This window comes from Mus musculus, chromosome 7 (genome assembly GCF_000001635.26).
Source record: "Mus musculus strain C57BL/6J chromosome 7, GRCm38.p6 C57BL/6J".
NCBI lineage: Eukaryota > Metazoa > Chordata > Mammalia > Rodentia > Muridae > Mus > Mus musculus.
Genome location: NC_000073.6, coordinates 102145822 through 102161902, shown reverse-complemented (window position 1 = coordinate 102161902; position 16081 = coordinate 102145822). Strand labels below are relative to the sequence as shown.

Sequence of the window (16081 nt, the reverse complement as noted above, 5' to 3'; positions counted from 1 at the left end):
TGCTTATTTTATAAATTGTTCTGGTAATAATTTTTCATAGGAAAAATTTTTACAGGACATATTAAGAATGCTGTATTAGTACATCTCACTTATTAAGCACTTTCCAAATCTAGTTTACCAGTTACATTTTAAAGAATGTTAGTTCAGAGGCTGGAGGTGGCTCAGTTACTGCTCTTGCAGAGGACCTAGCTGCAGTACCCTCTAATATCCTTAGTTACCTGCCTGCACATACACTTGCACACAAATATACATATATACAAGTTATTTTTTTAGGTTTTTGGGGGATTGTTTTTTGAGACAAGGTTTGAGTAACGTTGTCTGTCCTGGAATTCACTCTGTAGACCAGGCTAGCCGATAATTCAGAAATCTGCCTGCCTCTGCCTCCAGAGTGCTGGGATTAAAGGCATGTACCATCACTGCCTGAGTGAAATAAAATTTTTAGAAAGATGTTCGATAAGTTAGTTGAAGTGGAACCTTGAAAGATGGGTAAGTAAATATAAATAAATACCAGTTCTATAGAAAGATACTATAGACTAGTCTTAATAATCAAAAAACCAGGCAGGCACAGAGTCCACATTTCCTGTACACATGTGATGTAGGCATTCGTGTCCTTGGCTTAAGTGGCTGGTACTTCAAAGAGAAGATGAAATTTGAAATTTGGTTAACTTAGTATGGCTTCAACTTGGAGATTAAAGATGTGAAAGCCAAGCATGGTGGTATATGCCTTTAATCGTCACACTTGAGAGGCGAAGGTAAGTGTGAGAGTTCAAGGCCATCCTGCTCTATATAGCAAGTTACAGGCAAACAAAACTATATAGAGAAATCTATAATCTTTTTTGAGGTTTAGAGAATTCTCCAAAGGGTGGTGGGAATGGTAAGATGTGAGTCACTGGCCCTGGTTTGGTTTTCTGATTATTAAAATTAGTACCATACATTTGAAATAAACAGGAATATTCCTTGATACTTTTTCTTTTAATACAGTGAAATAATGCCTTGCTAAATAGACATGGCAGGTCTGGGTCTTTCTGTATAAACAGGTTGGCAATGAAAGGGTGATATTCCTCTTGCCTTAGTCTACTAGCTGCTGGGGTTACAAATGTAAGCCACCATATTAAGCTTGCTCTGCTTTTCTTTTCTTTTCTTTTCTTTTCTTTTCTTTTCTTTTCTTTTTCAGAGACTGAAACCAACCAATCCAGCTGCTCAGAAAGCTCTTACAACACCTACTCATTATAAACTTACACCTCGCCCTGCTACCAGAGTCAGGCCAAAGGCTTTGCAAACAACAGGCACAGCCAAATCACATCTCTTTGATGGGCTGGATGACGATGAACCATCTCTAGCCAACGGAGCATTCATGCCTAAGTGAGTTTTGTTTTGGTTAAACAAAATGATATGGTTATTTAAGCAATAAGTGTAATTATCCTTGGGTAAAAATACTTAACAGATATTTTGATGACTGTGATTTTAATTTTATATGTTCATGATTTTATTTTTGTATGAAATTACCTTTGTATTTATAACTCAAATAATCAAGGCCTATATAGCTCAATTACTTGCCTAGCATGTATAAGGTCCTTTTTGGATCCCTAGAAGAATAAAAAAGATGTTTTAAGAAATGTTAAAGGTTGCTGAATGGTGGTGGTATGTAAATGTAACTTTCATTTTCCTGTCACTGTCTGCTAACCTAGTCCTTGACGCTTCTAGCCTCTATACAATCTAATCTAAGCCTAGAATATTTTCATCCTCTGAGACTTACTGCTGAAAATGCTCACTCACCCTTTCTAGTTCTTTCTGAAATCTTTTGGCTGGCTTAACTCAGCTATTCTGGCTCAAACTCCTCTCCAGGGTGACTGACTCAATTTGGCTTCTCTCAGCTTCTGACTGAATTGCACTGCTTGGTCTCAGACTAACTTTGGAAATCTATTCTAATCTTCTGGCTGCTCCTCTTTCTCTGACTTGTCTGTCTTCCCCTGTGTCTAGCTTGTTCTCTCTTTGCAGCCTGTCTCTGTAAAACCAACCGTTCTGCTAAGTCTGCCTCTTTGCTCTCTTCTTCTGCGCCACTCCCTCTTATGTTGCCTGTTTTCTCTCTGTTCTCCTGAGAGTTGAGCACATCCTAGTCTGTCAAACTATCCTCAGATTTGTCAGTTTGTCTGCCCCTCAATTAGACATCACTTTCAAACATAAGGCTTCCTTCTCTATACTAACTTTACCTTCATTGTTTGGGATTAAAGACATGTACTAAGCTTGTATCTGAATTCCAGACAGATCACACAGGCCTAAAAGGCTTTTGGATAGGGTCAGAGTAGCCATGTTGCTGTATTAAAATACCTCTACGGTGGTATATGCTTTTAATCCAAACACTTGGGAGGCCAAGGCAAGTGGATCTCTGACTTCTAGTGTGCATTTCTAACCATGCTCCAGTTTCCAAATAACAACTCAGAAGCTTATTATTTATAAAAAATTCCAAGACCATAAACTAGGGTTGTTCCCAGTAGCTCATAACTTATTTTACCCATTTAAACTGTTCTGTGTCTGCCACATAGCTGGTTACCTCTCCTTAGTTTTATACATCCAACTTTCTCCAGATAGTGGAGCTTCCCCACTCTCACCATTTCTTGTTCCTATCTTCCTCTACTGGAACCTCCTGCCTTCTTCTTCCTGCCTTTTGCTAATAGGCCACCAGCTTTTTATTGACAGGTGATGCTTCCACACAGTACATAAAGGATTATTATTATATTCTAGGCCTGCCTGTTCTACAGTGAATTCCAATTTAGCCAGGGCTTCACAGAGAAAAAGAAAAGTGAAAGGTCAGGTTGAGAAGAATCTGCACTTCTTTTTAATTTCTTATAAGAATTGTTTCTGGATATAGAACAAATAATAGAATAGTTTGAAAGAGATAAAATAAGAAAGAATATGGAAGAATTAATGTTAAGCATAGGAAAATCCACATAAATGATGCGTTAAACTAGGCACCATTAAGTTATCCATGGGAAAGGCCCTGAAGCAATGTCAGATTGCTGACATTGAGAGACGGGACATCTCAATTCTGGGTTGCTTATTCTCGATATGCAGTTAGATAGACACAGGTAGGCACACAAACATTTTTTTAAAGGCAGTAGTAGTTTTTTAATTGCAAAAGTGTATGTTTTATTTTTAGTTCCTTACTTAGAATTCTTTGTTGGTAAATGATAAGTTCATTACAGCTCCTTTTCTTACAAATAAATACGGGTTGGGAAAAGCTGAGTGTTGGTGCACACCTTTGTTCCAGCACGGAGGGAGCAGAAGCAGGTGGCTCTCTGTGTGCCCAGTTCCAGGACAGGACAGCCAGGGCTACACAGAGAAATCTTTTTTTGAAAAAACAAAATAAAAAAGGGGTCAGGGTGTGACTATAGTAGGCTCAGTGGTTTAGTGCACTCTTTGCTCTTGAAGAGGATCTAAGCAGTTTCACAGCTGTCTCTAGCTATAGTTGCAGAGGATCCAGATTCATCTTCTGACTTTCTTTGGACATCAGGCATGCACAGACAAAACATACACATAAAATAAAGCTAACAAAACTCTTAAAATTATGGGTTGAGAACTCTGGTGATGGTTCACTGGTTAAGACCATATGTACAGGCCTGGGAACCTGAATTCAAAGCCCAAGCACCCACATAACAAGCCATTCAAAGCCACATACATGTCTATAGTATTGTAGTGGTAGAGACAGAAAGATTGCTGGCATTTTCTTGTCTGTTTGCTTACCTCCAAGACAAATGAAAGACCTTGTCTGAACAAAGTAAATTGGAAAATGATCCAGCAGGATACCTAAGGCCCACATCTTGCTTCTACATTTGCTGATGCACCAATATTCTCACATGTGCATACTTCGCGCACATATCCCTATAAGTAAATTGCTTTGTCACAAAAAATAGAAGTGTGATTTTATATTTTTATTGTGTAATTTGTTTTTAAGGAAGGATAATATGTATTCATTTGTATTTCATAGCATTTTTTCCAAGTAGTTAAACATACTTGATGCTGTTTTGCTTTCCATTTTGTTACTGTGGTAAAACACTTGATCGAAGGCAGCTTAGGAAGGAAAAGATTTATTTGTCTTATACTTCCTGCATATACTTCTGTCATTTCAGGAAGTCAGGGCAGAAATGCAAGGTAGGAACTTGAAGTAGAAATCATAGTGAAATACTGCTTCCTGGCTCACTCTCAGGCTTCTGTTTAGACAGGCTTTGAAGTGTGTGTGTGTGTGTGTGTGTGTGTGTGTGTTTAATATGTACTTGAGTGCGAATGGAGTCTAGAAGAGGGACCACCTATGAGTCCAGGTAATTATAGAGGGTTGTGAGCTACTTTTTGTGATGGGAGCTAGGAATCAAACTTAGGGAACTCTATAAGAACAATGTGTATTCTATGTGTGTTGAGGGAAGGGGTAAGTCGATAAGAGTCTCTCTATGGAGTCTTAGCTATCCTGGAAGTAGACCAAGCTTGCCTCTGCCTCTTTAGTGCTGAGATTGAAAGTATGCCCTACACCCAGTTTCAAGACTATTTTCCACTTTAATCTGCATCTTAACAGCTTTTTTCTTCAAAATAAGAGCAATATATTTGAGGCTGTGTGTTGTGATTACACCACTAAAAACTTTATAGATGTAGTTTTATTAGGTGAGTTTTGGATATATAAGACTGCTGGTTTGGGCTCCAGTTTTTAAATACATCTAATCTTTTTCTTTTGGTCTCTGTTTTTAGAAAGAGCATCAAGAAGTTGGTTTTGAAAAATCTCAACAATAGCAATCTCTTTTCTCCTGTTAATCATGATTCAGAAGATCTAGCTTCACCCTCTGAGTATCCAGAAAATGGAGAAAGGTGAGCTGGATTCATTTTAAAGATGTTGTTAATCGTTCTGTTTTGCTTTTAAAAGCTTCTAATTTTATAAAGGTTGAGTTTTATATAGACTTACTATAATTCAAGGGCCCCTGGGTGTTATGTTATTATTTCTAGAGTACTTTAAACCTCAAAAATTATTGGAGCAGATTAATTTCTATAGAACTACTTTGTAATTATTTTTTTAAGATTTATTTATTTTATGTATATGAGTACACTATAGCTGTACAGATGGTTGTGAGCCTTCATGTGGTTGTTGAGAGTTGAATTTTAGGACTGCTGCTCGCTCTGGTTGGCCCTGCTTGCTCAGTCCCTGTTCGCTCCAGCCCAAAGATTTATTATTATAAATAGGGACGCTGTAGCTGTCTTTAGACACATCAGAGGAGGGCGTCAGATATCACTACGGGTTGGTTGTGAGCCACAATGTGGTTGCTGGGACCCGAACTCAGAACCTTTGGAAGAGCAGTCAATGCTCTTACCTGCTGAGCCATCTTGCCAGCCCCTATTTTGTAATTCTTATATGTGGCTTTGGGCAGTTTTAGCAAGCACTTCTGTTAGTTAAGGTACAGTTAGTCTGATGATTATTAAAATAATGTTCATTCTATCAAGTAAAATCAATATAACAAACAAGAAGTAAACAGACATATATATGTATATATGTGTGTGTGTATGTATATGTATGTATAAATTGTGTGTGTGTATACACATATAAAATACCTGTCTTCAGTAGTCTAATTTAAGGGCTAAAGAGCTGGCTCTGCAGTTATCAGTACTTGTTCTTCCAGAGAATCGGAGTTTGGTTTCTGACATCCATGTTGGGCAGCTCACAACTGGGATCCAATACTGTCTTCTGACCTTTTTGCCAACACACATGACATACATTCAACAAACATATATGTAAATAAAAATAATTTATAACATTTTTACTAGTTTGACTATTAACTATTTAATAGTCAATTTAAATATTTAGTAGTTTTCCAGTTTAAAAATTTACTTGAGGGGCTGTTGGAAAAATAGCGTTAGTCTGTAAAGTACCTGTCTTTCTTGAAAGCAAAGGACTTAATTGGACCCAATGTCTCACAAAAAAAATAAAATAGGGCCTGATGAGATGGGTCTGCAATGAAGATCACTGGCTGCTCTTGCAAAGGACTGGTATACCATTCATAACATCTACATTGTGACTCACAACCATCTCTAATTCTAGTTCCAGGGGATATACAGCCCCCTCTTGTCCTCTGTAAGCACTATATATACATATGTACACATACATACCTGGAGGCAAAACACTCATGTACATAAAATATAAATAAAATTAGATTGAGTAAATGAGGGCCTAGAAAGATGGATTGGTTGTTAAGAACACTTGCTGCTCCTGCAGAGGACCTGAATTTAGCTTTCAGCATGGTTGCTCATATATGCCTGTAACTCTAGTTCCTGGGGATCTGATGCCTTTTCTGACCACTGTAGGCACTAGGTATGTATATGGTGCACATAAATTCATGCAGACAAAACATTCACACACATAAAATTAGTGAAACTTTAGAAAACAAAAAGGCATAGTGATTCATGCCTTTACTTCCAGCACTTGGAGGCAGAGAGGGACAGTCATCTCGTCTACATATGGAGGTCAGGACAGCTAGGGCTATGTAGAAAGACTATGTCTCAAACAAACAGAATGAATGAATGAATGAATGAATGAATGAAAAAGAAAAGGAGAGAAAGAAACAGCCAGTGGTGGTAGGTTTAGAGGTTGGTTCTCTCCTTCCAGGAAATGGGCCCCAGGAATTAGACTCAGTCATTTAGGCTTTGTTTCATCACTCAGCCCTCTTGCCAGCCCTGATTCCCCATCGTTAATGGTCTTTGTGGTCATTGTGATGAATATAAGATAGTTTAGTTAGCTCTCCATTAGTGAAATTTCAGAGATTATTTGGTATTCCTTTATTCAAAATAGTGGGCCATCTATTTTTTAATTTGTAATTTGATATTTCATTAAAGTATTTCCAAACCTCTTGTGTTTATAATATTAGTTTAAATTCAAATTTTGAGATTTTTAAAAATTTTATATATATATGAGTGTTTTGTCTACAAGTATGTATGTGCATTGTGTGCATACAATGCCTATAGAGTCCACTTATGTGAAATCCACTGGAACTGGAGTTAGAATTGTTGATAGCTTCCATGTCAGTGTTGGGAATCAAACCCTGGGTCTCTGAAAAAACAGCCAGTGTTCAGTGTTTATTTTGACATTAACCATTAATCATTTATTTTCACATAGCAGCAAGTATTTTGTGTTTAGTCTAAGATTTAATCAAAATCAAGGCTGGGGAGATGGCTAAGTAAAGGCCTTTGTCATCAAACCTGAAGATCTGAGTTTGATCTCCAACACACCCACAGAGTGAGAGGGGGTTGCTCAGATTTATTCCTTTGAAAATGAGCAGTCAAGGCTATGAAACCTAGAGCTAGATTTTCTGAGGTTTTTCGTTTGTTATTTTATGTACATGGGTGTTTTGGTTGCATGTATATTTGTATACACTTGTGTGCCTGGTGTCTTAGGGGACCGGGAGATGGTATCAGACCCTCTAGAACTAGGTTGCAAATTGTTGGGAGCCACCATGTCTGTGCTGGGAATTGATCCAGGATTCTCTATACAAAGCAGCACATCCTCTTAACCACTGAGCCATCTTTCTAGCCCTAGATTTTTCTATTTTAAAACTTCAATTCTAGATAGTACTCACAACTTTGTGATATTACACAAAATTTTTTTTTTTGATCTGGTTTTCCTGTTACAGGTTAAGAGGTAGTAATTACATCCTATCTCACACAGCTGCTATAAGGATTTATTAAATCATCTGGTGTAATGTCAGATCCTTAATAAAAATTAACTGCTGTCATCACCTTTTCTATTGCCAAAGACTAAGGTATTTTTTTCTCCGTTATCAGATTTAGCTTCCTGAGCAAACCTGTTGATGAGAACAATCAGCAGGATGGAGAAGATGACTCTCTTGTATCACGATTTTACACTAATCCTATTGCCAAACCCATTCCACAAACTCCAGAGAGTGTTGGAAACAAAAATAACAGTAGCAGCAATGTGGAAGATACCATTGTTGCCTTGAACATGCGTGCTGCTTTGCGCAATGGATTGGAAGGAAGCAGTGAAGAGACGTCATTCCATGATGAGTCATTGCAAGATGACCGAGAAGAGATAGAAAATAATGCTTACCACATACACCCAGCAGGTCAGATTCACATACTTTTTTATATCTTTGAAACAGTTTTTAATTACAGCAATGTGGTCAAAAGAGTCCACTTCTTATAGCCTAAGAGACTGTCCTATCTTCCTAACTTTGTAAATTCAAGTGGATTGTTTATTAGTAAGACCTTACCATAGTGTATTCTATGGAGACTTACCATGTTATGGGTATTCCTTTTAAGAAGAGGACTCTATGGTAAATAAAATCTACAAATCTTAGGTTAAGCAAAGTTTAGTAGACTATATTACATTTAAAATGTTTTTGTTTTTCTGTTTGTGGGAATAGAGTCTGGGTCTTGCTCATGCTTTCTTCAAACTTGCAGTGACCCTTCTGCCTCTGCACCCCAAGTTCTGCGTTGAGTATGTGGAGGCAAGTTGCTCAGAAGCTCAGGGTCTTGGCTTTGTTTTAACTACAACGCCATACTGACACATAAGACCCTGTCTCATATTGTTATATGAAAATAAAATTAATAGAACTGGTAACTGTTCTACTCAAGTATAATCACAATATTTTTTGACTTTTGGTCATAGGCATTGTTCTCACAAAAGTTGGTTATTACACTATCCCATCTATGGATGACCTTGCTAAAATTACCAACGAGAAGGGAGAATGCATTGTTTCTGACTTCACCATTGGTCGTAAAGGTAAGTGTGAGTTTAAAAGTCATATAACTTAGAGATTGGACCTTGCCTATGTTATTAAGGGCAACTCTAGGTTTTAGAGTCTGGTTTTTTGTTCTTGTTGGGTTTTTTTTTCCCCCCTGTATTTGGTTCTTTCCTGACTTAGACTAATAGAAACATTGACAAGTAATAAAGCAAGGAAGACTAAAACCATGTAGAATTTGGGGGCTTAGACATACCTGTTTGAGTCTGGTAATTATGTTTCCCATAATTCTCCATAATTAAACTTGAAGATATACTAAGTTTTTAATACAGTGATCAATTTTATATTAAATTGTTATGGGTAATTTTCTTTAAATAAACTTACTCTGTGAAGTAGTCTTTTGAATGGGCTCAAGTATTTTAGTTTATGTAGCAGACGAGGAACCAAGTTGTTCATACACTGGCACTGGAGATACTGGGGAAGATTTGAAGACACCAGAAATGTAAAGTGGAGATGTTATATCTGATAACTATATAATGCCATTCCTCGGTCCCCACTCTTGCCATCTTTAGGAGACAGAAAGCTACTCCAAGAATTTCTGGAAGGTTTAAAATACTGATATTAAAGGTTGCATGTTCTCCCTTCCTAATTACTACAGATTAAAGGAGATTTTTGCTCCTTTATGAAGGATCTTTTTTAACCATTTGCTCTGAATTTTAGGATATGGCTCAATCTATTTTGAAGGAGATGTGAATTTGACAAATCTAAATTTGGATGATATTGTGCATATCCGAAGGAAAGAAGTTATTGTCTATGTAGATGATAACCAAAAGCCACCTGTGGGTGAAGGGCTAAATAGGTATGAATTTATTTATATACAGAAATTGGAGTTTTTTCCTGAAAACACAGTCTTTCTATAAACTTTTATTGTTTGTCTACTCTTATTTGAAAGTATAAATGGTAATGATGCTCTGTGACTTTAGGACTCATACCTTTCCCTAATGGTAATGTGTTCACATGCTATTTTCAGGAACTTTCAACAATGGAAGTTTGCCTTTGCTTAATTTTGCTTTTCAGAGGTAGAGATTAAACTAGGGCCTCATACATGTTGAAAATCACTCTGCCAGTGAGCACCAACTCCAGAAAGTTTTCTTGTTTTGTTGTATTTCTTCTTGTTCTGCCACTGGTACACTCAACTATTTAAATGTGAGACTAACGTTTATTTTGTTTTGTAGGCATTCTGTTGCCATATATTGCTTGGATATGGTGGGAGGTTAGATAGCTCGCACTGTAACCGGTGTGGTGTTGAACCCTAACTTAGCTTTGATTCACGGCATTCCTGCTTCACCTCCCCTGTGCTGTAGTAACACTCCTGTACTGCTACATCCATCTTCCTCTGGATAAGATGTGTGATTGGTAAAAGTCACATTTGCAGAACTCCAGTAAACAGCTTGTTTGAGGGCTGGGAATAGGGGTGAAGGCTGGAGAGCTGGCTCAGAACACTTGCTGCTCTTGGCAGAGGCCTGTGTTTGGGTTCCCAGCAACTCACAACTGTTTGTAGCGCTGGTTCTAGGGAATTCTATTCTGTCTTGTGGCTTTCATAAACATGAGCACACACATAGAGTACATACATATATGCATATATGCAAAATACCCGACACTAAAACAATCTCTAAAAATGACATTTTTACATCTTTGGTCATGGTTGCATTTAATTCTTTTTTTTTCTTTTTTTTTTTTTCTTTTTTTTTTTTTTATGTATAAGTACACTGTTTTCAGACACATCAGAAGAGGACAATTGGATCCTGGTACAGATGGTTGTGAGCCACCATGTGGTTGCTGGGAATTGAACTCAGGACCTCTAGAAGATCAGACAGTGCTCGTAATCATTGAACTATCTCTCCAGACCTACATTTAATTCTTTTCTGCAGAAAGTATTCATTTATGGGTAGATGGATAAAGTGTAGCATGTATATATGAGGAATTATTATTATTCAGTCTTACAAATGAAGGTAATTTGGAATCAGAAAGATTCCAAAGTGGGCTTTATGATTTGCAGTCTACTTGGGGCTGTGTAACAAGGACCTGTTTCCAAACACAATTAATAAGGAAGGAAGGAAGGAAGGAAGGAAGGAAGGAAGGAAGGAAGGAAGGAAGGAAGTTAGTTCTGACAATGTTTAGCATGGATGGACCATACTAAGTTAAATAAACATTCACAAGAAGATAAATACTGTATTTTTCTACTCATGGTTGAGTAAGTCAAATTAATAGAAACAAGGAATTATGGTGACAAAGAGCTACAAAGTGAAATGGAGATTTAGTGACATATTAATTTTCCATTGCTAATAACAGTGCACAGATTGAGTTAAGTCATAAGAAAAGGACATTTGTTTGGCAGGCTTAAGCAGCCACATTTAATGATGGTATTTTTGCCAGTCTTAAGTAAGTACCACATGGTACCACATGGCAAGAGATAGGAAGCACAGGTATAGATGTGTAGCTGTCCGCTTTCTCTCCTTAGAAAGCCAGGGGGATTCACTCAGTTATGAGGGGATCCACTGTAGTGATTCTGTCTAGTCTAAATTTCTTCTAAGAAGCCCAAGTATGCCCTATTTTACTGATTCATAATGAGGATTTCAGCACATGAAGCCTTAAGGAGTACACAAACTATGTTCAAACCATAGGAAATAGACATAGTCTCAGACTTAAGAGGATTGTTTTTACAAGATTATTTTGAAGATAGGTTATGTTACACAGCAATGCGAATATTCATTTCTAATATAATTTATACTAGCACGAGACGACTAGGATAGAATGCTCAATAAAAGCAAGACAGAGGGTCTGAAAGGGTTTGGTGGGTAAGCCTGACGACCTAAGTTCAATCCTTGGGACTTGGACTGTGAAAGGATAGGGGACAACCTCATTCAAGTTGTCCTCTGACCTGCACATGAATGCCATGGCGCATTCATACATGCATGTTTGCACACTCACAAATTTTTGTTGTTGTTGTTTGAGAATAGAAGAGAGGGTATGGTATATCTCAGTTGTAGAATGTATCCTTAGCATGAGGGAGGGAGGCCCTGTGTTGTATCCCCAGCCTCACTGCTCTTCTGCAGGATGACCTTGGTCGTATGAAATATCTGGTTGGACCAGTTAAGATCACAAATTTCATGTTCATTTTTGCCACAATAAAAAAGTAAAATAATCCTAGAATCACCTGAATAATGATATGCTGATCCGGCCTCTAGGTAAAAAGCATGGAAATGAGGAGGACAGAGCACCTGAACTTTGATATTGATAGACAATACATTATGACTGTTGTATTAATATTCACTGATACTTAACATATTCTAAACACCTGTACACATACAATATTAATTTATTAAAACCAATCCATAAGTATTTTTGGTTTTGTTTCTTATGGGCCTCAAAATACTCATTTAGGTGGTTGTAGTAACAAGCTGCACCTCCAGCCCAGTGACTGCTGACAGCAGTTGTTTTTAAGTGTAATGACTTATACTAAGACAGACTGTAAATAACTGATAATATTACACTTGAAATAAATGCAGTCTGACTCTAAAACCAATTTGAGTTCATTATGGTAGATTTGATAATTTTGTTCTTGATCTCTTCTTGAGTTTTTGGGGTTTTCTTCTTCTTCCTCTTCTTCGTCCTCTTCCTCTTCTTCTTCCTCTTCTTCCTCCTCTTCCTCCTCTTCCTCTTCTTCCTCTTCTTCTTCCTCTTCTTCCTCTTCTTCTTCTTCTTCTTCTTTTTTTTTCGAAACAGGGTTTCTCTGTATACCCCTGACTGTTCTGGAACTCACTTTGTAGACCAGGCTGGCCTCGAACTCAGAAATCCGCCTGCCTCTGCCTCCTAAGTGCTGGGATTAAAGGCGTTGGCTACTACTGCCTGGCTCTTCTTGAGTTCCTTTTTTGGTTTTTCAAGACAGCATTTCTCTGTCTAGCCCTGGCTATCCTGGAACTCACTTAGGCTGGCCTCGAACTCTGCCTCCCGAGTGCTGAGATTAAAGGCATACACCACCATGCCCAGCTTCTTCTTGAGTTCTTAATCTCTTTTTTTTTTTTTTTTTTTTTTTTTTTTTTTTAAAGATTTATTTATTGATTATATGCAAGTACACTGTAGCTGTCCTCAGACACTCCAGAAGAGAGATCTTGTTACGGATGGTTGTGAGCCACCATGTGGTTGCTGGGATTTGAACTCCTGACCTTCGGAAGAGCAGTCGGGTGCTCTTACCCACTGAGCCATCTCACCAGCCCTTAATCTCTTCTTTTTATATTAATTTTAACTATGTAGCTGTATGCATCTATGAGCTTGTGCATGTACAGTCTGTGAGTGTGTATCCCTGAGAAGGCACAGACATTGCATCCCTCTGTTTCTGGAGTTGCAGGTACTTGTGAAATGCTCACTATGGGTTCTGGGAGCAAAACTCAGGCCCATCTAGAAATGCATGCAGTATGTACTCTGTTTTTATGGTACTTTGACTGTACATATGCTTATACAGTACACTCCTGCCTGTTGTTCTCATATTAGAAAATGCTGACAGATCCCAGGAACTGGAATTACAGGCGGTTATTAGCTGCCATGGGGTGCTTTGAAGGGAACCGGGTCCTCTGGAATAGTACCTAATGCACTTAACCATTAAGCCATTTTTCTAGCGCCCACAATATATATTCTTAGTCATTGTGCGATTTCTAGCTCCAGGACTACAGGTTTGGAACACCTGCAGAATAGTTCTAAGGAATTACTTCCTCCATCTTTTACTCTCTATCCCTCTATTGTTGTTAATATCGTTTTATTTGTTTACATTATTTTATGTGTATAAATGTTTTGACTGCATGTATGTCTTTTTACCATGCACATGCAGTGTCCCAGTAAGAGAGTTTCAGATAACCCTGGAATTAAAATTCTAGATGGTTCTGAACTGACACCTGGGTTCTGGAAACTAAATCTAGGTCTTTTCATCTTCACCATTGAGTCATCTCCAGCCCCACTTGATTGCTTTTCCCAGCTGAGATAGTCTCACTCTATAGCCCAGACTGGCCTCTCTGCTTTTCTCTCCTAAGTCCTGGAATTACAAGGCATGAACCTCCACACCCAGCCTCAGACCTATCTTTGCTATTTACAGTGGTGCTAGTTGGATCTCTAGCATGTCTTTCTATTGTTTTGTTTTCTAGTTTTTTCAAGAGTCTTACTATGTAGCTCTAGCTGTCCTGTAACTCACTCTGTACTCTGTGGGCCTATGTGTAAGCATGTATTAAATCTAGATTTTGCACATGAGAGTAAACATTCATTTGTCTTCGAGTTTGCCTTACTTTGCTTAATCTGCATCCCCTACAAATGCTGTGATTTCTTTTTTCTTTACTGCTGGGGAAAAAAGTATATACCACTTCTTTTATCCATTCATGTGATATATATCTAGGCTGTTACCACAACTTAGCCATTGTGAATTGTATTGCAACATGAATGTAGAAATGCCTTTGTGTGCTTTGGGTTGATATAGCTGGATCACATTGCAGTTGTCTATTAGTCTTTCAAGGAAGGACTCTTTTTGGTTTTTCTAGACAGGGTTTCTCTGTATAGCCCTGGCTGCCCTGGAGCTCACTTTGTAGACCAGGCTGGCCTCGAACTCAGAAATCCGCCCGCCTCTGCCTCCCAAGTGCTGGGATTAAAGACGTGCGCCACCATGCCCGGCCAGGGAAGGACTCTTAATTCCATAGTGGCTACACTTCTCTTTTTTAAGTATAAAGCGTTTATATTTTGTCTGTTTGTAATTTACAGGAAGGCTGAAGTTACTTTGGATGGAGTTTGGCCAACAGATAAAACATCCCGGTGTTTAATAAAGAGTCCAGATCGACTTGCTGATATCAACTATGAGGGGAGATTAGAAGCAGTCTCAAGAAAGCAAGGGGCCCAATTCAAGGAGTATCGGCCTGAAACTGGTTCTTGGGTATTTAAGGTATACTTACTTAATCCACTTCTAGCTTTTGGAGTTAGAAAATTAACTCATCAAAAATCTTTATCTCTTTCTTAAATATTGGTTCATTGGTATTTGTGTGTGTGTCTGTGTCTGTCCGTCAATCTCAGGTGTCTTCCTCTGTTGCAATTTATTATCTATTTATTAATTCATTCATTCATTAATCTGGAGGCATAGTCTCAATGTGTAGCCTTGGCTGACCTGTTATTTTGTAGAATAGGCTGTCCTTGAATTCCTGCTTTTTTCATAATTAAAGGCGTACACCACTACCCAGCTCATCTAATTCTTTGAAGCAGTCTCTCACTGAATCTGGAGCTCCCTAATTCAGAAGACTGGCTGACTGCCTAGCTCCAAGAACCCAAAATACTACTGCCTCTCCAATACTGCGCTTGTAGATGTGGTGGTCTTAACCAGCTTCTTGTTGGAGGAGGAGGGGATTTATTTATGCATATGAATGTTGTCTTCCTATATGTCTTTCTGACAGAAGAGGATATGGGATCCCATTATAGATGGTTGTGAGCCACCATGTGGTTGCTGGGAATTTGACTTAAGACCTCTACAAGAACAACCAGTGCTCTTAACCACTAAGCCATCTCTCCAGGCCTGGATTTTTTTGTTGTTGTTGTTATTTTATATTGGTGAGTGTTTTGCATGCACATCTGTGTAACACATGAGTGGCTAGTGCCCACGGAGGTGGTGAGCCTCCCATGTGGGTGCTAGGAATTGAACCTGGATCTTTGCAGCAAGTTCTCTTAACCACTGAGCCAACTTTTAAGCACTGGGTGATTACATTTTAAGTCTCGTGTGTGTGTGTGTGTGTGTGTGTGTGTGTGTGGACGTGTGGACGAGTGGATGTGTGGACATGTGTGCATTTGGGGGGTTTTTGTTTGTTTTTTGGTTTTTTTCTTTTTCCCCAAACAGGGTTTGTTTTTATCAACCTGGCAGTCCTGAAACTCACTTTGTAGACCTGGCTGGCCTAAATCTCAGATAGATCCACCTGCCTCTGTCTCCCTATTGCTGGGACTAAAGTTGTATGTCCCCATGCCCAGCTCATTGTAATATATTGCAAATATTCACTTAATTTTGAGCAACTATTAGGTGCACTGAACATTGTCAAAGTCATAGAAAACGAACACAGTGATATTTAACATGTTCTTTTACTTTAATTATTTGAGATTTATTTACTTACTTAACTTACTCATTTCTGTGCATTTTGCCCTTGGAAGCCAGAATCGGGTATTGGAATCTCTGAAAGTAGAATTATAGACAGTTGTGAGCTGTAGTGTGGGTCCTCTGGAGGAGCCACCAGAACTTTGGACTGCTGAGCTGTCTCTTCAGCCCCTGCTTTAACTATTTTAAT

The 16081-nt window shown here is 38.3% G+C and overlaps 1 protein-coding gene across 10 annotated transcripts in view; it reads left to right on the top strand.

Annotated features, from left to right (window-relative positions):
- Nup98 (nucleoporin 98) overlaps positions 1 to 16081 on the top strand; it is a 90767-nt gene that overhangs the window by 48264 nt on the left and 26422 nt on the right. For all 10 annotated transcript variants that reach the window (XM_006507896.3, NM_001287164.1, XM_030242624.1 and 7 more), the window contains 6 exons: positions 1175 to 1362; positions 4735 to 4851; positions 7810 to 8108; positions 8654 to 8767; positions 9447 to 9585; positions 14526 to 14703. In XM_006507896.3, the coding sequence (XP_006507959.1) occupies positions 1175 to 1362; positions 4735 to 4851; positions 7810 to 8108; positions 8654 to 8767; positions 9447 to 9585; positions 14526 to 14703 (1035 nt within the window). The remainder of the gene's footprint in view (positions 1 to 1174; positions 1363 to 4734; positions 4852 to 7809; positions 8109 to 8653; positions 8768 to 9446; positions 9586 to 14525; positions 14704 to 16081) is intronic.